Source organism: Alligator mississippiensis, chromosome 3, assembly GCF_030867095.1.
Source record: "Alligator mississippiensis isolate rAllMis1 chromosome 3, rAllMis1, whole genome shotgun sequence".
Taxonomy (NCBI): domain Eukaryota; kingdom Metazoa; phylum Chordata; order Crocodylia; family Alligatoridae; genus Alligator; species Alligator mississippiensis.
The window spans coordinates 256,798,383-256,823,454 of NC_081826.1; the positions used below are offsets into that span (position 1 = coordinate 256,798,383).

Sequence of the window (25,072 nt, forward strand, 5' to 3'; positions counted from 1 at the left end):
GGCCCATAGGACCGGAGGCCCGCTGGAGAGTCCCGGAGCGGAACCACACCGGCAGGGGAGGCCCAGAGTGGGCCAGGCGAGAGTCCCAGCAAGAGGCTGGGCACGAGAGAGGGAGCCCAGAGTGGGCCACATTAGAGAGGAGGCCCGGGAAGCGGGCGTATAGACTGAACAATGTCCTTTACATCTGCGAGGCTTGGGGCGTGGTATTAGGGGCTGGTAGGAGCCACGCATAGCCCATAAGGCTAGGGCGCTTGGGTAGCGCCCATTGTACGGGGAGACCCACGAGGGGTCCAGGAGCTGACAGGCCCGAGGAAACACAAGGCAGCCTCCCTATTACATATATTCCATCAAGACGTGGCGGGCGAGAATGGAGGGTGCCCTCGGGCCGGAGTAGCGCGGTGAGAGGGCCTCAAGGAGATCACGGCCCTCCGTGAGGACCCCGCTGTGACACTACATTTCAATTAGAATATAGAGTTGATTAGCCAGTTTTGAAATTTTGGTCTAAAAGCATCTAAAGGTGTGGTTTTAACTGACAATTTTATATATTAATATGCCTCTTCAATTGGAAGCACTGAATTTTTCCTCCTGCTGTTTCCTGTTACGCTGTTTACAAATAGAGCTGGTGGAAAGCTTGTAAATTCCTAACCCTTGTGTGTGTCTCTCTCTCTCTCTCCCTTTTCTCCCTTTTTTTAGGTGCATGGCCTGTACCGCACAACTGGTGCTAGTTTTGAGAAAGCCCAGCAAGAATTTGCAACAGGTGTGATGTCCAACAAAACTGTACAAACTGCAGCAGCAAATGCTGCATCTACAGCAGCCACAAGTGCAGCTCAAAATGCTTTCAAGGGTAACCGAATTTAGAAAAATACAAAACTCACTATTCTGACTATATTTTATTTTCCAGGTGTGTATTCTGTTCCCTAAAGACTCATGTTCAAAACACACAGCATGTACATCTCTCCTTCAGCTGTGCATGGGCTAAAATGGGGAAAAATCTTGGTTTATTTCTTTATACATTTATCAAAAAATACTACTTTGACCCCTTTGTACAACTCCATACTTTGTGGAGAAATGATAATCTAGTGGACACGTTAACAAGGATCTGGACTTAATATGGTACTTTCTGTGATCACTTAAATATATTTAGGATTTTTTCAGTAATTCGCTCTGGAATCTTTCATTTTAACTTTGGGAACATGCTTTGGAGCAGTTACGTTTGTTCCTAAGAACCTGTTCCCTTATTTCTATGATGTGAAGTAGGGTAAACTTGACATTTTCTGAAAGTTAAGATTTGGCTGTTACTTCTGCTTTTTCAGGAGCTGATGAAGGATGGATATGAGTATGGTAGATGATGTAAATTTTTTCTCTTATTTTTTTTTTTTAGGATAAGTCTTTTGATATCAATCTATAATTTGCATGATTACTGTTGAGTTATCTGACCATGCTGAACTAGTGTTTTGGTCCAGAATTTATCTGTACCACTTATTGTAGGGTTTATTTGTAACTATTTTCATGGACTATTTTGCATCAGAAATGGCTTTGGTGCATAAATAATTCTCACTGAGGGAATGTGTAATGTGATGTACAGCTTAGAGAAGTGAAAAAAGTTTCCATCAGACATCTAAATGATTCTGTATCTGCTGTTTTTTAATTTTTCAGTATTCATGTCCTGGGGGGAAAAGCATCTTACTAAACAAAACAAACCTTTAGAACACTCCTATCATTGTTTTTTTTTACCCCCTTTTAAATGCAGTGGCACTTTTGTTGTGTTTGGGGTTTCTGGATTTTTTTTTTCAGTGTGAATTTGTGTTTAACAGTGGTACTAAATCCTCTAGCCTTGTCAGTTGCTCTGTTTTACTGCCTGTCAAAATCTGAGTATACAGTATTTAATTTTTTTAAAGGACTATCGTCTCTAATTAAGCTTTTTAAACTATATTTAACACATACTTGAATTCCTTTTAACACACCTCAGCCTTCATGTGTGATTTGACGCAAGCTGAATAAAGCAGCTTCTTAACTATTTTGAACTGGGGAAGTGAGAGGTTTTTATCTTTAACAAGGAAGAATAAAATTTTAAGCTCATGTTGAACTGGATATCTTCTAGCTTATATTTGAATGTGGTGTTGCATAGTGCTTCATACTGGTAGTTACTTTTATATTTTCCAAATCTTAATCGCGTGTTTCTACAAAATCATGTTGCTTTCTATTTAATGCCATTCCATATCCTAGAGAGATGGATGTTGGTATTCTGAACTGGTTTTAAAATCTCAAATTGTCTTTTGCAGAAAGTGAGATCACTTAGGGGCCTGATCTCCAAATCTCTTGAGTATTCTCATTGAAATCAGAAAGACTCCTCACAGGAGTAAGGGTTATAAAGAGGACTTGTTCTGCATATGGATTGTTTCTAATAGATGGATCGTCTCATTGTTTTTGCTGATATTTTAAAATAAGATATTTGGAAAAACCTAGACTTGATAACTGGGCCAACATAGCACTCATATGCATAAAGTCCTTATGTAAACTAGAAGTATACTTTGATTTTTAAACTTTGAAGTTTCAGCTTCAGTATTTAGGGTAAATGTGGCAAACTTGCCATGTCAGCAAAGCGTTATAATACAGCCTGTGCTGAAGTTGCTGTTCATAAATATGCTGTTTTCTAAAATAATTTTCTTTGCCACAAAATAACCAGTGTAATTGAAGTATTGTTTGTAACAGGGAATTGGCAGAACTTCTAGTACTTTACATCAGTAGAGGGACGTATTCTTATTTGTTGGTTTGGTCTTTAGTGTTCCCTCTAAATTTCAGTTTTGTGATTTGAGATCACTGTCCTGCATAGGGATCTGGTAGCCCATTGCTGCCTCTCAATCTGATTCTCCTTTTGTGAATCTTTTTAAGCAAATATGAAAATTGTACCCAGAAACTCCAGCAGGGGTAGGGGTAGAGCCTGAATTAAGCATTTTTGTCTTGGGATTTCCCAGCAGCATAACTCTTGCAGTTGAGTTGACTGGCACACTGTATAGTACAGCACTGCCAGAGTAATGAGGGGGAAAAGCAAATTGAAACTTTAAGTAGACAGGCACATACATGGTTGCATCTTTAGGGATATTTCTTGGAATGTTCTGGGAACATCTGTATGTTGCCTGAATTTGTAATGTCTTCCATTTCAATTGCGGAGGTAACACTATAAAATGAAACCATTGTTCAAAAATAAACCCAGTATGAATTGCTTTAAACTACTATGGTAGTCTTAAAATATTTGTGGTGCAAAGGGAAAAAATAAACTTAGCTTTGAAAACAGAAGGCTGATGTTTGTTAAAATATATTTTATACGTTACTAATTAGGTTTAACAGTCTCTTATCAATTAACACAGTATGCACACAATTTGTCATTTTGTAGTATTGTGGCAAATCTAGTACAGAGTATGAAGTTTAAACACTGGAATGTCAATAGTCATCGATCTTGTAATTTAGGACTTGGATTTATTTATTTGAGGGATATTTGTATATTTTGTAAATTACTAACAATGCTCTGCCATCCTGGTGAATGTCCTGGTACTGTACAAATGCACTCATTCTGTCCCTCTGTTGCATGTCTAAGTAGTTCAAAACTTTTGTATATTTATTGTATTAACACAGTGTCATAGAATAAAAATACTGTTTCCTGGATGTTTGCTCTATATAGTTTTAAACAATATAGGGATTTTTTTAAAAGGACAGAATAACATGCAGGAGGGCTGATCTGTACAAAAATACCATTTGGTTTTTATAATCTGTATATAAATTCTGTAATCTGTTGCAATGAGAAAGTAAAATGTCCACAACACATCAGTATAATGAGAATCTGCTTAGACAGTATGATGGAAATCCTTAGCAGCATATGTATTTGTGCTGCAAATTAAAAGTGAAAGAAACCAAACACATGTTTTGTCAGTGCTGAATGAAACTACAAGTATTAAGCACCTCAAGATTTTACTTTCAGTAAATTGAAACTGCTGAAAACCATGTTGGTTTTGCTACTGTTTGTTTATTTTCCTGTTTTGTGTACTGATTTGACATGTTATCGCTGTGTTCTGTTGTTTATTTAGGCAGATCATCACTGCCTGCTGCTGTTTTGTATAAATACGATACTCCCCTGGGGGGAATTATTGGACTAATTACAAGTTTATCTGAAGAATTTAAGGGGATAATTTTGAAGTAGTTTTATGCAGATTTGGGCACTCTAGTGGTACTTGCAAGTGTATGCCCTAGGGTCACTCTTGCTCTGGTGCATCGTTTTTAATCTGTTATGCGGAGTTGGAGGGTAATTGCCTACACTTTAGTGAAATTCTGCCACCAGCTTCCTCATTTTCCTCCCCCCATTTTCTTCATACACTCTTGTCAGTAAAATACCATCTTTAAAGGGGCAGTTCTAAAATTGCAGCTTTCTGAACCTCTACGGGCTTAGTGCATCTCAGGTAACATTTAAGAGGGTTAAGTAAAGAGAAACAGATTTTTTTCTTGCTTTTTGGTCACAGTTGCACTTCCTGTCTCATAATTAGACTAATAACAAAGGTGTACTGTATTGCAGGAAACCTATACTCTTCAGGCTGTGCATAGGTTACCCCAGTAGGGGGAAGACTTCCCTAGAAGTAGCAGGAAATAATGTGTGCAGGGCTTAGAGGGAACCTGAATGTAGCTGGTAATGCTCTCCAGGCATAGCAAAATGAATGTGTAATTGTATCGCAGGTAACAGGGATAATGATATTGCTACGGTATTCCCAGCAGACTTGGACTTGAGTTGTTAGCTTGTGCTGCCACGTCTTCATGGCATGAAAGCCTTTTAAAGGATAATTTTTCAGAACTATGCATTTTAAAATAGTGACAGTGTTTCTTCAAGCAGTATCATTTAATGCATATGGCTATATTCAGTCATCTCGTTCTTTAAAAAAAAAAACAACCCCCCCCCCTCCCCCAACCCCACACTAACCCTTCTCTAGGCATGCACATTTGATTAGAGATGAGTCCTTTCCTGTAAACCCTTTTGCTTGGATACATGCAGAAATAACTACATTAACCCAACATTCTCTCTGCACACAAGTTAGTTTGTTGTATTATTGTTGTACATTTTTAGTTTTAAGGCTTAAGGTATCCACCTGTTTCATGGTCCTAGGTAGGTCTGACAAAGAATGTCTTCTATTTAAAAGCTTGCCTAACTTCATCCCAACTGCGTAGGTGGTCCAATAAAAGAGATCAACCTAAGAAATCCATGGCTCTTGCCCAATTTTTGGACCATCACAACAATAGCATCAGTCTTACACTACCGTCTTTGTCAGCTGATCTCTTCTTCACCTTCCCTGTCTCCGGCTTGAGCTTGAAGAAACCTGCGCGATTTAGAGTCATATCTTCAGAGCTGGATGTGTAGGACTGGGGCAGGGGGGAAGAACGACACGCATTGGCTACAGTGAACACCTGTATCTGAACACCAGGCACGCATTAATTTCACTGTTTTAGCATAAAAACAACTGATGTCTGTAGTTGCAGCTAAAATGATTCTCACAGTTTCCATGTGTTGCTACCTAACATCAGACCAGGGGCTGCAATCAGGGTAAGTAGTTTGCAGGTGGCTTGCTGGGAGTAAGAGGAAGGGGAAGAGAAGCCAGGCACCAGATCCTGCCTAGGGAAGGTAAGTCATCCAAAGCTGCCTGTGCCTTTGGTTTGCTGAGTGTTTGGTGGGCTGTGTGTGTTTGGGGCTGGTGCTCTGAGAAGCTGGGAGTGATTGCTGCCAGGGCCTGACAGAAGCCCTAACAAGGGGGCAGAGCCAGTACAGGCTCAGCAGGGTATAAAAGAAGACTGAGCAACCAGCCAGTGACCCAGGGGCTGCAAACAGGTTAGGCAGTTTGCAGGCCAGTTTGCAGATTAGTTTGGCTCTACCCCCCTTTTGAGGGTAGAGCCTTTCAGCTTGGTGTGAGGGAGCAGGAAAAAAAGAACCCTTTGGGGCCATTGAGCAATAAACAGGCCAGCTTCCAGGTGAGTTTGCTGGGGACTGTGGGCTTGGAAGGAGGGTAGTGAGAGAGAGAAGACAGATCAAGAGACCTAGGGAAATGGCTGGAGGATTCGCAATGCCAGAGCCACAGCCTCTGCTTGCACCTGTGATGTTTCTGTGTCCAGGCAGGACCACTCGCCATCGAGGCTTCCACCCAGGCCCGGATTTGGCACTATGGCCAGGTTGGAGGGTGCCTGCAGTGTGAGTGGTGCCTCCTGATTTGTGTTTCTTGGGGCACAGGCAAGAGAACTACAGGAAGAGGTGGTGAGGCTCTGAACCATCCTCTATGATGGAGGAGTTTGTTGATTTTGACACTGGAGGAGACTTCCAGGATAGTGGAGGAAGAAATGCCAGAGGCAGTACTAGAGAAAATAGAGGACATGGAGTCCTGTGTAAAACTACTTGAGAGAGGAGGGTGGAAGCTGGAAGCCTGTGACCTCTGGCAGCAAGCAGAAATTTTCACCTCTACCTGCAGCAGTTTGTCTGGAGAACAGGTATGCAGCACTAGCAAGAGAGTAAGGAGCATGCTCCATTGTTAGAGGAGGACAGGCCAGACCTCACCAAGGTGGGAAAGACTGAGACAACCACCATCAAGAAAAGCAATGGTTGGTGGTGGTTGGAGTCTTCCTTCTGTGGGGGGACAGAGAGAGCCATCTGCTGACCTGATTTACTTTCTTGGGAAGTCTGCTGCTTGCCTGGGACCAGGATCCAAGATATCACAGAGGGATTACTAAAACTCATCTGGCCCTCTGACTACTACCCCATGCTGCTCATCCATGTGGGCATCAGTAATATTGCCAGGGGAGACCCTGAGTGGATCAGAAGTGACTACAGGGCCCTGGGTGAAGGGGTCTAGGGCTCAGGTCATGTTCTTTTCGATTCTTCCAGTCAAGGGACAGGGTCTTGGCAGGAACAGGGGTGTCCTGCAGATCAATACCTGGCTGTGCAGGTGGTATTGCCAGTAGGACTTTGGCTTCTTCGACCGTGGGATGTTGTTCCAAGAAGAATTGCTGGGAATAAATGGGATCCACCTGACTAAGATAGGGAAGAGCATCTTTGCAGACATGCTCCCTAACCTATTGAGGAGGGCTTACTGAGAGTTCAGGAACAAACCATCCCAGTGTGCAGGAAGACTAGCAAGTATGGCAGAAGACCAGCTTGGCTTAGTAAAGAAATCTTCAGGAAACTAAATCACAAAAAGGAAGCCTATAAGAAGTGAAAACGTGGACAAATAACCAGGGAGGAAGTATAAGAGTATTGTTTGGGCATGCAGGAATGAAGTCAGGAAGGCCAAAACGCAGTTGGAGTTGCAGCTAGCAAGGGATTTGAAGGGTAACAAGGGTTTTGACAAGAATGTCGGTAGCAAGAGGAGGATCGGGGAAAATGTGAGTCCCTTACTGAATGGGGGAGGCAACCTTGTGACAGGATGCAAAAAAGGCTGACGTGCTTAATACCTTTTTCGCCTCAGTCTTCGAAAACAAGGTCAGCTCCAGACTATTGCACTGGGCAGCACAGTTTGGGGAGGAGGTGAGCAGCCAGCAGTAGTGAAAGAACAGGTTAGGGACTATTTACAAAGCTGGATATATACAAGTCCATGGGGCCAGAGGGTGCTGAGGGAGTTGGCTGATGAGATTGTAGAGCCACTGGCCATCGTCTTTTGAAACCTCATGGTAATCAGCAGGGATCCGAGTTTTCCATTTCCCATGGAAAAACAGAGAAGACCATGGATTTCTCATTTTTTATCAGAGAAGCCTGTGGATTTCCCCATTTGGCGAAGAGCTTTGCAGGCTGGCTGAGTTCCAGCCTGCAAGAGCTGTTTGCAGAAAGGGGTGGAAAACCCCCAACCATGCTGGAGGGGAAGGGAGAGGGCAAAAGGTGGGGCCCAACACTCTCACTTACCAAAGACTGCTTCAGGCTTACTCTTCTTGTGGGGCTTGGGAGTTGTGGGGCAGGGCTGGGGGGGGAACTGCCTGGGGGCTGAAGGAGCAGGGAGGCTTGCAGCTGGCTGGGCACTCTAGCCAGGAGGAGGTTTGCAGCCTCCCTGCTTCCAGTCAGTGCCCAGCTGGCTGCAAACCCCTGCTGCTCCTGGCCAGGTGCAAGACCCCCCCCCCCCCCCCCCCAGCTGGGGAGTGCCCAAGCTGGCTGGGGGCTACAGGAGTGGGGAGGCTGCAACACCCCCCTCCCCCCCCCCCTGCCTGGAGTGCCTGAGGGGCTGCAAACCTCCCCTGCTCCTGGACAGAGTGCCCAAGCTGGCTGGGGGCTGAGGAAGTGGGGAGGTTTGGCTGGGCATTCCAGGAGGGATGTAGGGGAGTGCAGCCTCCCCACTCCTGGCTGGAGTGCCTGGCTGGCTGCAACTGCCCCCCCCCCCCCCCCCCCCAGCTCTCTCAGCCCCCCAGTGAGTTTATGTACTCTCTGGCTGGGAGTGGGGGGGTTGCAGCCAACCAGGCAGTCCAGCTGGGAGCAGGGAGGCTGCAAACTCCCTCCTCCCAGCCAGAGTGCCTGGCCAGCTCCAAACCCTGGGTCACAAATGCTGCACTACCTGCCCTGCTGCCCTCCTCCAGACCCTCCAGAGTGCAGCATGTGCAACTGGCATGGCAGGGCAGAGTGAGGCTATGCAGGAAATCTGCTTGCTGCTGCAAGTTCTGGCACTGCTTTGGCCACGCTTCCTCTTCTGTGCAGGGTTGAGCCCCTCACGGCTGCTCCTGCCTGCAGGGGAAGTGTGGCCAGGGCAGCGCAGAGCTCACAGCGGCAGGCAGCTTTCATTTGCTTCCCCTCTGTGCACTGCTATGCCAGGTTGCAGGTGCTGTGCTCCAGAGGGCCTGGGGGAGGGTAGCAAGGTGGGGAGCATGAACCTGCCCTGTCCCCACAAATCTGGGCGGCACAGTTCTCCCCTGCCCCCTGGGAGTGCACTGCCTTCTGTTTTGGGGGCTGAGGACCTGGGTCCCTGAGCCCATAGCCCTGGCAGCTGGGGTCCCCTCTGGCAGGGCTGGGGCTGTGGGTGGGGGCAAGGGGCACAAGCGGGGCTGTGGGGGGGAGTGAGGGACACCAACAGGACTGTGGGGGACATTTAATTTTAACCATGGATTTGGGGGGGTTTATCAGAGAATTTGATTTTTATCAAGGAAAACCAGGATCCCTTGTGATCAAGAGAGGTTCTGGATAATTGGAAAAAGGCAAACCATGCACATCTTTAAGAAAAAAGGGGGGAAAAGAGGATCCAGGGAACTAAAAATCAGTCAGCCTCACCTCAGCCCCTGGGAAAAATCATGAAGCAGATCCTCAAGGAATCCATTTGTAAGCAGTTGGATTGGAAGGTGATCAGGAACAGTCGGCATGGATTCACCAAGGACAAGTCATGCCTGACCAACCTGATTGCCTTCTATGATGAGATGACTGGCTCTGCGAATGCGAGGAGACTAGTGAATGTGGTGTACCTTGATTTTAAGCAAGGCTTTTGCCCACAACATTCTTGCACGCAAGCTAGGAAGTACGGGCTGGACGAATGGACTGTAAGGTGGATAGAAAACTGGCTGGAGCATCAAGCTCAGGGGATAATAATCAATGGCTTGATGCCTAATCGGCAGCTGGTATCAAGTGGAGTGCCCCAGAGCTCAGTCCTGGGGCTGGTTTTGTTCAATGTCTTCATCAACAACCTGGAAGATGGCACAGAGTGCACCCTCAGCAAGTTTGCAGATGACACCCAGCTGGGGGGAGTAGTAGATATGTTGGAGGGTACAGCTAGGATTCAGAGTTACCTAGACAAATCGGAGGATTGGGCCAAAAGGAATCTCATAAGGTTCAACAAGGACAAATGCCAAATCTTACACTTTAGGACGGAACAATCCCATGCACCAGTAGAAGCTGGGGGCTGACTGGCTGGGCAGCAGCTCTGCAGAAAAGGACCCTGGGGGTTACAGTGGGCAATAGATGAATATGAGCCAATACTGTGTGGGCCCTTGTTGCCAAAAAGGCTAGTGGCATACTGGGCTACATTGGTAGGAGTGTTGCCAGCAGGTTAAGGAAAGCGATTATTCCCTTCTATTCAGCTGGTGAGGCCTCCATCTGGAGAACTGTGTTCAGTTTTGGGCCTACCACTACAGAAAGGATGTGGACAAATTGAAGAGAGTCCAGCAGAGGGCAACAATGGTTCAGCGACTGGGGCACATGACTTCTGAGGAGAGGCTAAGGGAACTGGGCTTTTATTTACTCTAAAGAGAAGACAGAAGGGATTTAATAGCAACCTTCAACTATATGATGGGTTTGAAAGAGGATGGTGCTGGACTGTTCTCAGTGGCGGCAGATGACAGAACAAGGAGCAACAGTTTCAAGTTGCAGCAAGGGAAGTTTAGATTAGGTGTTAGGAAGAATTTTCTTACTAAGAGGGTAGTAAACCACTGGAATAGGTTGCCCAGAGAGGTGGGAAGCTCCATCCTTGGAGGTTTTTAAGAACCAGCTAGACAGAGCTTTGACTGGGATGATCTAGTTGGGGATGGTCCTGCTTTGAGCAGGAGGTTGGACTAGATGACCTCCTGAGGTCCCTTCCAACCCTAATTATCTATGATTCTGTGATCTCTGCCAAAGTTAAGAATGCACTTTAGATCTGATATCAGGCTAGTGGGATGAGCATGACTTCACCTGAAGCTACCTTTCTGCCAGTACAATGAGGGTGCTTCCTTGCCCATTCACTGAGTGTTCTTTCTGCAGAAATGCTGGCTGTACTACCATGATTTTGATCTTTCAAAAAGAAGACAATGGGGGTTGAATGTGTCAGACTATTTATTGGGGGGCAGTTGATTTGTAAGGCAATTGGAGACGGGGAATGGAGGGGCAGGGCTGAAGGCAGGCCCAGCTGTGTGGCCGTGCAGCAGTTGGAAGCAGGAGGGAGTTCAATGGGCGAGGCTATGAGGTGACCCTTTCCTGGGTTATTTGTTAGGGTGGATGATGGAGGCTGTGGGAGGCTGATCCAGGTATCTGTTTATGGTAATACATTGTTTTAAATCTTTGTAAACTCAATTGTTCGATGATGTGCATCTTAAAACATTTTCTTATTCGGCCTCCCCTCTCCCAGAGTCATGCTGTGTTTACCTTGCACATGTATTAAATAAAACATTTACGTCCGAACTACATTTAATTAAAGCTATTTTAATGCAACTTTCTTGTATGAAAACAGTTACAATTTTAAGATCGCACACTTAGTGATCAAAACCTAAGTGGCAGCCAGGCAATACAATGCCAAAACCATTGTGAAATCTACAATACTAACACAATATCCTAATATAAATTTTCTAAGTATAAATGTAAACTCCTTGATCAGTCTTGAAATATCCAAGTATATTCAAGCTAAAGTCAGATCTATGTTAGTAAGAATTAGTCTGCAAACTCCAGTTTAATTCAGATAAAAATGTTACTGAGTACCTCACCAATACTGAAAAATGCTGCACACCACTTGCTTTTGAGCACACCAGCAGTACTACAAATAAGCTATGGCTCAAACTTTTTGTCTAGCTGGATTGCTACAGACTACGTTCTTTGTATTTTGTTTAAGTGGCGCCACTGCTGAGTGTCTTGTGTGGCTTTGTCTTCGTAACAGAGGCAGTGATAGCTGTAATGTAGCAGGCTTCCCTCCTCATGGATGTCTGAGGAAATGAGCTCTGCCTTTAAAACTGAGAAGTGGGATATTCTGATTTAAAATTCATTTTGATTCAGCATTAGTATTTAATCTGAATTCCAGGACCTGGAGATGGTTGATCTTTTGTTAACAGAAGCACACTGTAGACAAATTGAGTAGCAGTGTTTTTGAAATGTCTACTAGCTTATAAAGCCCATTAAGGAACACTGTCAGGTCCTGCTGAGCATTTCAACATCTAGGTGTTAAACTACCACAGGTGTGCGGCTTCACAGTTGATATTAAGGCCATAAATGTATATGAAGAGCTAAGTATTTCAAATAAATGTGGAAGAGATTTGAGTTGGACCTATTAAACTACAGTCCATGTGATCTTATTTCCTCTAACAATGACTTTGAAGTATTACATTGAAAGTTAAACTGTCCTCAAAAGCAAAAGTCTAACCACTTGGGAAGTCCCTTTTCAAAGCATATCCCAATTTAAAAAACCAACAAAAAACTCCCCTCCCCCAACACTTCTGTTATTGCACATCTCACACAAAGTTGTGTGTGTGTATGTATATGTATATATATATATTTTTTTAATATGCTACAGTTCCAAAAAGGACTATGGCACTTTACAGAATAATATGGTTATGAAGTGATGAAACCACAGATGTTTAAAAAACTTTCTACACAAAATAGAGTGTTACAATCATGAGCTTGTTAGCACACAGGTTTTAACAAATCCACAGCAAACATTTTGAGAGCTTCTGCAGTGCATTAAGAAGCAGATACACTTCAGGTCCCATAATGAAGTTAAACTTGCCTAAAACTGATGGAAAATACATGTTTTTGAAGGTCATTTTTTAGGAGAAGGTGAAATTCAACAGAAGTTTTAAACAGCCATAAAAAGCAGTGTGTTTACATATCTGAAAAATTTAAAAAAGTTCTGTGGCATGAAACCATCTTATCACTTGCTAGAAAAACAGAACCCTGAGAAAACCTAAGAGTCTGATTTGTTTCTGCATTTCTTCCCAGCGTGTCTTCCCCTCTGTGCCAGTCACTGAGCATGGGTGGATGAACATAACTGATTATGTTATGGTAGGTCAGTTTGATGTTATGTTATACCAAAACAGTCATAGAAGCTGCCCCTCTTTGGTCACAAGATCAGAAAACAAAAGCAAAACATTCAACTAAAAGAGCTATTGTGTGTACTGTAGTCTAAAATCCAACACTAACATTTTTAGAACTTTATAGCCAATGTAATGCAGTATGTTCTAATAATACATTATAGGGTTACTCAGTTTTATTTTGTTTTGTTTTATTCACACAGGTCATAGACTGTGCAGTCCAAAGCAATGTACTGAGGCATTGCACGATGCACTTTCTGAACTTAGTGGTTTGACTTTATATTAGTGTCACATAGTGTAAAAAAAAAAAAAAAAAAAGTGGGGGGGAAATCACAAAGTAAAATCAGAATATAAAATCTGCCTTCATCCTAGTGCCATTTCCACAGTGCTTACTGGACCCTCGTGCCCTGTGTCCTCCAACCTGTGCAGCACCCTTTCTGGTAGGGGGCTGTTAAGGACCACCAGCTGGAGGACATACAGACCCCCTGCCACCGGCTTTGTGGAGGAGAGTGATTCTTTACAGAGAAAGGTCAGTCATCCCCTGGGAGCGTCTGGCTGGATGTGTGCTCTCAGCATATGAAAATCTATTTCTAAAAAGGAGCCCTGCTCAGCCACACCAGGCAGAGCAACCCGCAGCAATTTTGCCTTCCCACCACCCTTTGCAAAGGGGACAAGGGATTTTTGTCTTATGTGGAGAGTTGGCATAAAATAGCCTCGGCCCACAGCTTTATTGTATTAAACAACCAAAAGAAAAGTGAAATACCCATTTTCAAATCTGTACAAGAGAGCAATTAGATGGGGTGGGGAGACCAGGCTTCTCAACGGAGAGCTCTGGGTTTAATATCAGGAAAGCGTCACAGTGCAGATTCCTGTGGCACAGGGCTGTGATCATACCCTCCACACTGTTTCAGCCCTCCTCTCAAGATGGGAGAGAATGTGCTTGTGGCTGGGGAGGAATGGGCTTGATCTACCCTCCGCAACACAAGAGCACTGTCTGCTGCCCAGGCAGCCATGGAGAATGGTGATGAGCCATAGGCTGCGTAGTTATGAGACAGTAACTCTAACACTTGGCACTACGTAGGCTCTGGCTGTTACTCCAGCCCATCCACTGTAGTACTGACTGCAGAAGAGGCAGCCTTGGGTGGAAGGTAGTTAGAAACTGGGTCTTTGAATGGCAACTTTCATTTTAGAGTACTTTAGCTGTTATACAGAGAGCCAGAATCGAGTGAGCAAGCAAGCAATCAAACAGGTCAAAGGACTAGTTTGGGGATCTCAGAATAAAAGTATTCCACTTTAAGAAGTGAACAAATAGATTTAACCAGTTTTTAAATCAGGGTTTGAAAAAATGATAAATAATTGTAAGATAAGGACAGTCTCATTTCTAACCAATAAAAGTTAGAACCCTGAACCCTCACCAGAATCTCTCACATTAAACAGTGCCTTTCCAGAACTGTTTTACTTAACAGTGACTACGCAGAGGGTGTGGTGGGTGGGAAGCACCTAAAAAAACTGCTAACGGAGCTAACTGTGGGGAACAGCATGAGCTCCAAGAAGCCTTCAAGCTAGTTTGTAATTTGTTTAAACCTAGTGTCTGCGTTTTCCTCAACTCCCAGGTCAGCAAGTGTAAATGCAGCAGAATCAGGAAATGAAGCCTCACTGCATTTCTATCCTAGTGTTTCCCTCCATGGTGAATCACTTGTATTACCCAGAGGAGTGATTCATACCCACTTTCTACAGAGCTTGTTTGATTGTAACACTATAGAAAAATGGTAGAATTCAAATGGCCGCATTTGATGGGTCTGGGTAGCATTTTAACAGGATGTTTCAACCTTCAATGCCTGCCCGTATTTCTCCTCCTCTATCAGCCTAACTGTTTAAAAATAACTCCATTATCATGTTGGATTTTTCAAGCATTATTAAATAAACAAGTCATTGTGCTCATGTTTCTAACTTTTCTTTTTAATACCTTTTTTGTTTGCTCTTGAGTAATCACAGAACCTGGAGAAACACGGCAAGTAACAACAGAGAATGGCTCCGGGAAAGGAATGTCATTCGTGGCAGGCTTTATTTCTATTTCTGCTGATTGTGCTAGAAATGGATCCAGAGCAAATGTGGTTAAAAAGAAAGGGAAAAAGATCTTCCCCTAACCATTCGGACTTTGGCATGGTTTCCTGATAGGTGTACTATTTATTAAAGGGTAACCTGGCTCTGGGCTTCTACACAGTGGTCTGTGGACTGGGAATGAGGTTTCCACAGGCAAATAAGAGGGAAATACTGAGCCATACTTATACTAGAGGGGAGTCACTGTCAGCTCTTGCTGGCATTCATATGGTAATAGTGACAACTGGGTTGCAGAAAGAATAGTGTTTTCCCTGAATATTGAGGTTCCTGGGATTCCCAGTAAAATCCCATATAAAAAGATTAAGTGTTTCATACCTTAGTGGTAAAGGATTATTCTACCAATGTTTATAATGTACAGTTAAACCCCAGTCTAACAGGTCCCCTGCTTGTGTTAGGAAACCAAACTAACTTCATATCTAGCTGCTGAAATGTAATATGCCTGCCACTTGGTACTGCAGTTTCATGCCAGAACAAACATAGCTGTAAAGTTGAGACTTTACCTCTATTTCTTTATACTGACCTTTTAGGAGGAGTTAATGTCAACTCTTTTCTCTTCATCAAACATTACATTATCCAAGAAAGTTGCTGTGCTTTAAGTAAATTATAAACTCCTCGAAAAGCACCACTATACGAGCTATGGTACCGAACCAGGTAGCAATTAAATGTTCACAGGTAACTGAAGCCCTTCAAAGCAAACCCTGATTAAATAGGCTTGTCCTGGACATAGGAGAAATGTGGTGGCTATTTATTACTGTCATCACAATCCTTCAAAGTGGTCAAGGGAATAACACAATCCAATCGCCTCAGAATTTGTCGGCTCTATAACGAGGTTTATTCATGAGATACAAGGTTCTCCCTCCCCTCAGAATTACGCATATGTTGCTGAGTCCTGGTAGAGTATTCAAGCTCCAAATTTCTAGGGATCTACATTCTCTTTGCTTGGGATCCTCATCTTCTGCTCCTCATTGCCCAGCAAATGAAGACATACTGTTTCAGTTAGTTCAAGGCTAGAATGCCTGGGGCTCAATCACAAATAGTGAATACAAGTCAGCAGATCCTTTATCTAGTTGTCTGAAAGTGAAACAGGACTGAAGTCAGTATTTCCCAGGCAGCTTTCTTCCAATGTTAAAGGAGGCAAATCAGGTTTTTCCCTTCCTCGATTTCTTCTTGCACTTTGTCGCTGGATGTGGCGATTTCTGCTTGTGCTGAGAAGACTGCGCAGACGAATGTCAGAACAGTGCCACCAATAGCAGTGTAGAAGGCCCAGCCCAGTGAGCAGTCTCCAAGTTTGTAAGCAGAAGCATAGTGTCCACAATAGCTTACTGCCTTCTGGCAGCCCCAACCTGCAGGGTACAGCATCAAGCCTAAGATAAGGAAGAGGCCTAAAAAAAAAAAAAAAAATACAATAACACATGATCAGTGAGCAAGTTGCAGGCCTGGACTTGCATGCAGGAGTGATTTGTTCACTGTTCCCTTACACCTGCCACCCTCCAAATAACAGGAAACAGATAGGAGAAGCCTGGTAGTACAGGTAGGTTCTCCCCACCTTATGAGGCAACCCCTAGGGCACACTGCTATGCTCCAAGTTTCTGGTCCTTCCACCACTTCTCCTGAGACTGACAGCTCCTAGTCTGAAATGGCTAAGTTGTTCCTTCAATCCAGGCAGTGTTTGTATCCATGCAACACATTGCTCTTAGGTACATATATTCTGGGTGGTTCTCAAGTGTCCGTACCCAGTGTGTATATTTATACCTTCAAATGCTCATCAGTGATTGTTGTGGCCCATGCTTGAATCCTCATTTAGCCAAGCCACATTTAGTTTATTTAATGGTTTCTTCCAAAAACAGCTTGTCTAGTGCTTAAACACTTGTGCTGCTTTTCTCTAACTGTTCCCCAGAAGTCCCAGTGGTCTGGCTACATCCAGTATCTAACAGCTGGGGTGAAAGGCAAGTCTTGGACCCAGCTTTCCCGGAGATGATGGTGTAGGACATTCATTATGGTGGTTTTTATAATGGGGGGGGGGCTGTTAGGATTTGACCTACTGCCTTCACTTTGGAGCTAAAGTCCAAATGTTTGGCACCACTCAGTTCCCCAACAGCTGCTCAACTGCAGCCCAACCCTGTGGGCAGATTTGGGCCCTGGGCACATACATTTCTGCTGGGGGATGGGCACAACCACAGAAGTCTGCATAGCCCCGAAAGGCTCAGAACCCAAGCTCATGCCTATGCCCAAGCAAGTTTCTCAGGGTAGGTATCCTCCCTCCTCTCTCCTGTGTGGGGTCTGGCCTGCTGCTCTGACTGGGCCAGAACCAGGAGGAACAAGACACTGAATCTACTGTCCAGTGTGGTTGCAGGTGAGTCTGGGTCAGGTCCCTGCTCCAATGACCATTTAATTATTTAGATAAAGTGAAACAGCTTAAAGGAGAGATGGAAACACTGCAGAAAACCCATGAAGCCTGGTAATTAGCACAGCGGGATATAGGAGACCTGGTTTTCTCTACCCTCTAAATCAGTGACAATTTGATTACAGTGTGAAACCAGTGTATGGGCAACTGGTGCTGCCTTACTGGTGAGGGGGAGACACATGCTCCTGCTCCCAGCCAGCGCTTGCAGGGGGCGGGCAACAGTGCTTCCGCCTGCCTGTTGCCTAAGTGGCAAGTGTGGCTGGTCAGGGTGCACCTGCACCCCATATGTGTTGCCACTGAACCAGTGGGCTATGGCGTGCAATGGGATGAGGAGGGGGAGTTGGTTCTTTGGTTTTCTGTGAGAAAATGCTGTGGGGAGGGTTAGGTGCCAGGAGTGGGCTCATACCTAAGAATCCTGCCCTTCTCTTTGGCTTAAGCAACTCGTCACTTGCTTGTTCCAAGGCTCCCATTCTTCCCGTGCAGGGTACAAGAAGCCTGTATGCCTAATTTTGGGTTGAAATTCTACTAGGTGGCAAGTCACTGAAAAGCTAAGCATTACAATGCCACTCCCTTTGTGAATGGTGCCCTTAGGGTGTTTCACACCTCAGCACTCCTTGATTGAGGCTAAGGTGGCTGCAGGTACCAGTCAGGGCTCACGCCTATGAAACACTGCATTTTCAAACTGCTTGATTTTTTTTGTGTGCTTGGAATGGCAGTAAGAAAGTGCAGATACTCTTGCTCCATTATAGTAACACATTTCTTAACTGCACAGGTCACTCATGCTACCTAATTATTTCAGCACCAGAAACTATATGACACAGCATCTTGGGAAAGGCACGATGTACACAGTGCACTGTCTTAACAGTGGATCACTGTCTAACAATGGATCCAGAGAAAACAGATTTCCATCTACCTGCAGCATGAAGTCATTCCTAGATTTCTTCCACCCATGACATTTTAGTAAGTTATAAATCACAACCAGTCTGTTTATTCTGTAGTGCAAGAACAAAGATAAGACTAGTCCCCATCTAGTTCAATTCAGTTAAGACTTTACATGCACAGGGTTTACATGTACACTGAGACTTTACATTTACATGACTGTACATGTACAGGGTTTGGCAACATACAGCCCATGGGCCAGATCTGGCTTGTGGAAATGTGCCCTCACCTGGGCTAGGGCTAGGCAGCTTCCAGCTGTGCCCATGCCCCTGCTGCTTTGCCCCACCCTCCCAGCTCCAATCTGATACTGGCCAGGTGGTTTTGGTGGCACATGAGAGAGAGGGGGCTTGGCTTGTGCCCATGCCAAGGCCAGACAGCTAGGAGCTGGCTGCACCACCACTGCTTCTCCAGCGTGAGCATAGCTTTCAGCTGGTGGGGAGCAATGCTGAGCTGGGCAGCTTCCAGGTGTGCCTAAACTGCAGCTACTGGGGAGGGAGGGAGAGTGGTAGGTAGCAGTGCAGATGCAGTTTGCAGATATCTGGCCCTGTCACAACTCCCCAGCAGCTGAAGCCGCGCTCATACAGCAGCCAAGGAGCAGGGTGCTGGGAGAAGCAGCTGACTCCAGCGTGGGTATGGAGAAAGCCAACTCTGTCTCCCAGATGCACTAGAGAAGCCACCCGGTCCATGTTGGACCATCTGGGGTGTTCCAGCCCGCAGCTTATAAAAGGACACCTGCACCTCCTCAAGGACATTTGCTTTTCCTTAATTACTGTTGAAATTCAGCCAGATGCCAGGCCTCTCCTTGAATGAAAACAAACTACTGTTTATTTAATACAGGTACAATGTAAATGCCTCCCAACTGTCTAAAACTGTCACTTGCATCACAGAAGAAAGCCCCTTTACAAAGTATTTCCAGTATTTCACACTAGAACTTCAATAAACTGTGAAGTCCATTATTCTTCTGGGTTGTGAAACTGGTGACTGATGTGCCTTCAGCATTGTATGTGCAATACAAAACAATGACAAACATGTAGTGCTTTATGACTGCCTACAGTACAGCAAGTAAAAATGTATTGCTCAACCTCAGGCAGACCAGAATAAGCTGTGCTTTCATCCTGCTGAGTCCAGCAGCCACTTCAGACTAAACACAATTCCCCCTCCTCAGCATCAGGATTTTCCTGTCTAGTATGTAACCAGAATGACGAGACTGTTTTTTGCTGGTTGTACAGCAGATGCATCACAGTTGCTGTTTCCTCTAGGAATCAAAGGCAGAATGACAATTTTACTTAACAAACCCCAGAATTTTCTAACATGTCTAGACGAACAACACGATGTGAGATTCTAAAATTGCACCCGGCCGCTTCTGTTTGCATGCTCCAGAAAACAACTAAAACTTGGCATCTGAGTCACTCTATAGCAGTGGTCACTTGATAGACCGGTAGATCCCAGAGCCTCTTGAAGTCAATACTGGGCTGCAGGGGCTGAGTGTGCATGTGCATGCATGTGCACACTCCAACCCTCCAGCTCAGCAGGTCAGTCAGTGGGGGAGGGAAGGGGCATTGGCACGTGCAGCAGGGCTCAGGGTGCAAAGCCCAGTCCACAGCAGCAGCTCCCTCCGCCGCACAGAGATCGAGGGGATGCATGCCTCCCCCAAACATGGGGCAACACTGGCAGCTGCAGCAGCTCTGAGGTAGGGAGTGGGGCTGAGGCAGGGGCAGGCCCTGCGCAGCTGGGGCAGGGTGGGGGATGGAGCTGTGAGCCACTCATCGGGGGGTTGTGGGGGGGGCATGCAGCCTGGGAGGACACGTGGGCGTGCGTTCTCCTGGATCTGCATGTGGGGTGTGGCAGGGTAGGCTGGAGCTGGGGCAGCACTGAGCTCTCCCCAGACAGGATGTGCTCAGGCCAGGTGGCTGCAGCGCTGGGAGTGGGGCCACAGGGGGGCTGTAGCCCCCCAACCCCTCCTCCCAGTGCCACCACCGAGCATAGTGTGAGCCAGGCCCAGCAGGAACAGCCCAATGCAGCCTTCCCTTTTCCCCCTTCCCTCCCCACCAAGGACATGGGGGGCAGGGGCTGGTGGGCATGGGGGAGGGTGGGCTGCAGCTGTGGGCTGGAAGGCTGCACTGGGCTGTTCCCGCCAGGCCTGGCCCACGCTATGCTTGGTATGGAAGGCAGCAGCACTGACAGCGGGGGTCGGGGGAGGGTATGGTCCTCCCAAGAAGCATGCCCCCCCCCGCCCTCCGAAGCATGCCCCCCTCCCCCTGTGCTTCCTGGATGAGCTGCTCACAGCTCCGTCTCCCACCCCACCCCACCCCACCCTAGCTGTTCGGGTCTTGTTACTCCATTCCCACTGGGGGGGGAGGGGGGCAGATCAAGGCCTCAGTGGTGAGGGAAGGATTGGGGCTAGGGCTGGAGCTTCAACCTGAAGAACCTGAAGAATTCCTAACCAAAACCTGTGTGGGGTACTGTGTCCTGGAGTGTATTTTGTCTGGATTTTTCTGAAGTCCAAATATGCTTTAACAATGGGATGTTAGGGAAAACATGCTGAACATAGTCTTCATTTAATTATAAATGAACTAGGACCATCTTCTCTGAAAAAAAAAAGATGGTTTTACATAGCTGAGCTATGAATATGGAACATTTTCTCTACTTGAGTGAAATGGGTAAACTCAGTAGTCCTAGACCAGTGTAGCCAATACCACAGAAGGTGCACATTCTTACAGAGATTTCCCTTGCAAAACAACTCTATTTCAGTGCGCACATACCAGAGTATAACAGACCTCTCCACAGGACTTCAACTACTTCCTTATTAATAGGCCCATTAAATAGTTACCATCTTTAACAACTTCAGTAATATTAAACACCTGTTTGCCATTTGTAGGAGCACTTAATGACTGTAATTCAAAATAGGGCTTTCTGGGAATTTAAAGCTAAGGAAAACTGCCCTGCTCAAGGTTTGGTGTAGGCTAATGGTACAAGGAGAGGCACAGTTCATGTTATGTATTACAGCACACAGAACTATTGTATTGACCAGCCCAATGGCCTAATATCTAAGTCATGTGGTGGATGAGAGACCCATCCCCGATCTCCCCTGGCTAGGAAGGCTGCCAAGAGTAGTATATTCAAGTACTTAGAGCAACAGGAGTGGCTTGTGCTGTTCCCTGTTTGTCATCTGAAGGAGTGATTGCAGGCTCCTGCTGACCAACTGCCTCCACTGCTCCTGCTGTTACAGAAAAGATCCAAGGAGGGGCTCCCCTTCCTGACCAAAGAAACAGAGTGCATAGCCCGGCACTGAAAGCCCACTGCAGTGGCTACTACCAGGGAGAAGAGCACTCAGCTGCCCAACCTCCAGTCAGCCACCACACCTGCAACCAAGACACCATTCAGAGGAGAAAAGCAGCTGCATAGGCACTGTGTTCAGCTCCACAGCATCCCTGCCTGGGTCTGCCGCTCTGCTGTTTGACACCTGGGGAAGAAAACCAACCTGTAGGCCCTTTGTTCACCTCCCACTGCCACTTAGCTGTGTGGTGAAGCAGTGCTGCTCCATGGTGTGGGTATGGGGCAGTTGGATGGAGCAGAAAACAAGGACATAAGAGGCAGAATGAGGAGGCAGCATAAAGAGGAGGGGGAATGCTCTGTGCTCTGGAGCCATACCAGCCTTAGACTGAATCTACAAGGGCAAGATTAGCAAACAGGGTGTTCTTATCACAGCATCTCCAGGGGTTCACATAGGTTTCCTCACCTGGGAAACAACAATCTACACAGTGCCATTCTCCACAGCATGTACAGTTCAACTCGTAATTTGTATCTAAGGCGGAGATGGCCAGTTACACATGAAATAAAAGCCATGATGCACTGGTTTTGCCCTTTATGCTTCTTTACAAATGCCATGTTTGACAGTGATATTTTCTCATGTTAATGTCAAGCAGTCATTTAGCCATTTGACAATATCCATTTTGGTGAGCATGGGGGGGTGCCCAGCACCCTTCAGATCAGGCATGGGGTTCCCACTGGCTCTGCAGTCAGCATGGTTGTATTGCTCAGTCCTGGAGGGCTGTAGTTTCTCTCCACCATGTACATTTATGATTTATTTGTATTACTGGTCACACCTTGCAGCTGTCATCATGGATCGGGCCCTCACTGCTCTGGGCACTGTACAAAACAGAACCAAAAGGCATTCCCTGCACCAAAGTTTTGAAGTGATGGGAGCCCAAGAAGGGTGGCTGTGCCTTAAGGAAACGATCCTTCGGGCACAAAGCAAGATGATCCCCGTGTGAGGTAAAAGAGGGAAAGGGGCCAGGAGGCTTCCCTAGCTGACCACAGAAATCCAGGGCAGCCTAAGGGCCAAAAGGGGAGCACATAAAAAGTGGAAACAGGGAGAGATCACCAAAGACGAATATACCTCCTCTGCTCGTGCTTGTAGGGAGGCAGTTAGACGAGCCAAAGCTACCATGGAGCTGAGGATGGCATCCCAAGTAAAAGACAACAAGAAATTGTTTTTTAGATATATAGGGAGTAAAAGGAAGGCCCAGGGAGGAATAGGACCCCTGCTAAATGGGCAGAAACAATTGGTGATGGACAGAGGGAACAAGGCTGAACTCCTCAACGACTTCTTTGCCTCAGTGTTCCTAAGCGAGGGGCACGACAAGTCTCTCACTGGGGTTATAGAGAGGCAGCAGCAGGGCGCCAGACTACCATGCGTAGACCCTGAGATGGTGCAGAGTCACTTGGAAGAACTGGATGCCTTTAAGTCAGCAGGCCCGGATGAGCTCCATCCGAGGGTGCTGAAGGCACTGGCCGACATCATTGCAGAGCCACTGGCGGGAATATTTGAACGCTCATGGCGCACAGGCCAAGTCCCGGAGGACTGGAAAAGGGCCAATGTGGTCCCCATTTTCAAGAAGGGGAGGAAGGAGGACCCGGGCAACTATAGGCCAGTCAGTCTCACCTCCATCCTTGGCGAAGTCTTTGAAAAAATTATCAAGGCTCACATTTGTGAGAGCCCAGCAGGACAAATTATGCTGAGGGGAAATCAGCACGGGTTCGTGGCAGGCAGATCGTGCCTGACCAATCTAGTCTCTTTTTATGACCAGGTTACGAAACACCTGGACACAGGAGGAGGGGTGGATGTCGTATACTTAGACTTCAGGAAGGCCTTCGATACGGTATCCCACCCCATACTGGTGAACAAGTTAAGAGGCTGTGACTTGGATGACTACACAGTCCGGTGGGTGGCGAATTGGCTGGAGGGTCGCACCCAGAGAGTCGTGGTAGATGGGTCGGTTTCGACCTGGAAGGGTGTGGGCAGTGGGGTCCTGCAGGGTTCGGTCCTTCGACCGATACTCTTTAATATCTTCATCAGTGACTTGGACGAGGGAGTGAAATGTACTCTGTCCAAGTTTGCAGATGACACAAAACTGTGGGGAGAAGTGGACACGCCGGAGGGCAGGGAACAGCTGCAAGCAGACCTGGACAGGTTGGACAAGTGGGCAGAAAACAACAGAATGCAGTTCAACAAGGAGAAATGCAAAGTGCTGTACCTAGGGAGGAAAAATGTCCAGCACACCTACAGCCTAGGAAATGACCTGCTGGGTAGCACGGAATTGGAAAGGGATCTTGGAGTCCAAGTGGACTCCAAGATGAACATGAGTCGGCAGTGTGACGAAGCCATCAGAAAAGCCAATGGCACTTTATCGTGCATCAGCAGATGTATGACGAATAGGTCCAAGGAGGTGATACTTCCCCTCTATCAGGTGCTGTTCAGACCTCAGTTGGAGTACTGCATGCGATTCTGGGTGCCACACTTCAAGAAGGATGCGGATAACCTGGAGAGGGTCCAGAGAAGGGCCACTCGTATGGTTAAGGGCCTACAGACCAAGCCCTACGAGGAGAGACTAGAGAAACTGGACCTTTTCAGCCTCCGCAAGAGAAGGTTGAGAGGCGACCTTGTGGCTGCCTATAAGTTCATCACGGGAGCACAGAAGGGAATTGGTGAGTATTTATTCACCAAGGCACCCCCGGGGGTTACAAGAAATAATGGCCACAAGCTAGCAGAGAGCAGATTTAGATTGGACATTAGGAAGAACTTTTTCACAGTTAGAGTGGCCAAGGTCTGGAACAGGCTCCCAAGAGAGGTGGTGCTCTCCCCTACCCTGGGGGTCTTCAAGAGGAGGTTAGATGAGTATCTAGCTGGGGTCATCTAGACCCAGCACTCTTTCCTGCTTATGCAGGGGGTCGGACTCGATGAGCTATTGAGGTCCCTTCTGACCCTAACATCTATGAATCTATGAAAATGTTTAACATAAGAACCAGCCAATGGATACAAAGAACGGGGAATGCAATGAGAAAGTGTTGGCCAGTCTGAGTGACAGTAGTGTCAGCACATCAAGAGCTATGGCCAAGTTTACTGGTGGCATTGCAACAGAAGAAAATTTCAAGGGAGACAGTTAATCTTGTGGATACTTATGGAGAGCATGTAAGAGAGCATGGGAGAAAGTACAGAGGGGCTTGACTGGGTGATGGAAGCTGCTATCTTGGGTTGACTGAAGGCAGGAATCAGTCTCCCAGTTGTGAACAGAGATAGCATGTAGCGTAAGGATAGGTTGGGAAGGGTTTTGAAAGTGAAGCCACATAGTTTGTAATCTGCTATGCTAGAAAAGGGGGAGCCAGCAGAAAGCTGCAAACAGGAAGGTGACACGGGCACAGAGGCTGCAGCTCTGTGCCCAGGGCAGCACCATCTCCTTCCATGCCAACTGTGGCAGTGCAATTCCAGTCCAAGTGCAGCCACTGTGGTTATCACTGCTTTTACACTCCCTCCCTCAGAGGCAGCTCCCTGGGTTGCTGCTGGGTCACTCT

At 46.2% G+C, this 25,072-nt stretch overlaps 2 protein-coding genes across 6 annotated transcripts in view; one reads left to right on the plus strand and one right to left on the minus strand.

Moving 5' to 3' along the window:
• SCAMP1 (secretory carrier membrane protein 1) overlaps positions 1-3,663 on the plus strand; it is an 82,230-nt gene extending 78,567 nt beyond the window's left edge. For both annotated transcript variants that reach the window (XM_019482161.2, XM_014594782.3), the window contains one exon: positions 694-3,663. In XM_019482161.2, the coding sequence (XP_019337706.1) occupies positions 694-858 (165 nt within the window). In that variant the 3' untranslated portion in view covers positions 859-3,663. The remainder of the gene's footprint in view (positions 1-693) is intronic.
• A 7,478-nt stretch (positions 3,664-11,141) lies between these two features.
• The window catches only part of LHFPL2 (LHFPL tetraspan subfamily member 2), a 203,115-nt gene continuing 189,184 nt past the window's right edge, over positions 11,142-25,072 (minus strand). For all 4 annotated transcript variants that reach the window (XM_059725112.1, XM_059725109.1, XM_059725110.1 and 1 more), the window contains one exon: positions 11,142-16,259. In XM_059725112.1, the coding sequence (XP_059581095.1) occupies positions 16,003-16,259 (257 nt within the window). In that variant the 3' untranslated portion in view covers positions 11,142-16,002. The remainder of the gene's footprint in view (positions 16,260-25,072) is intronic.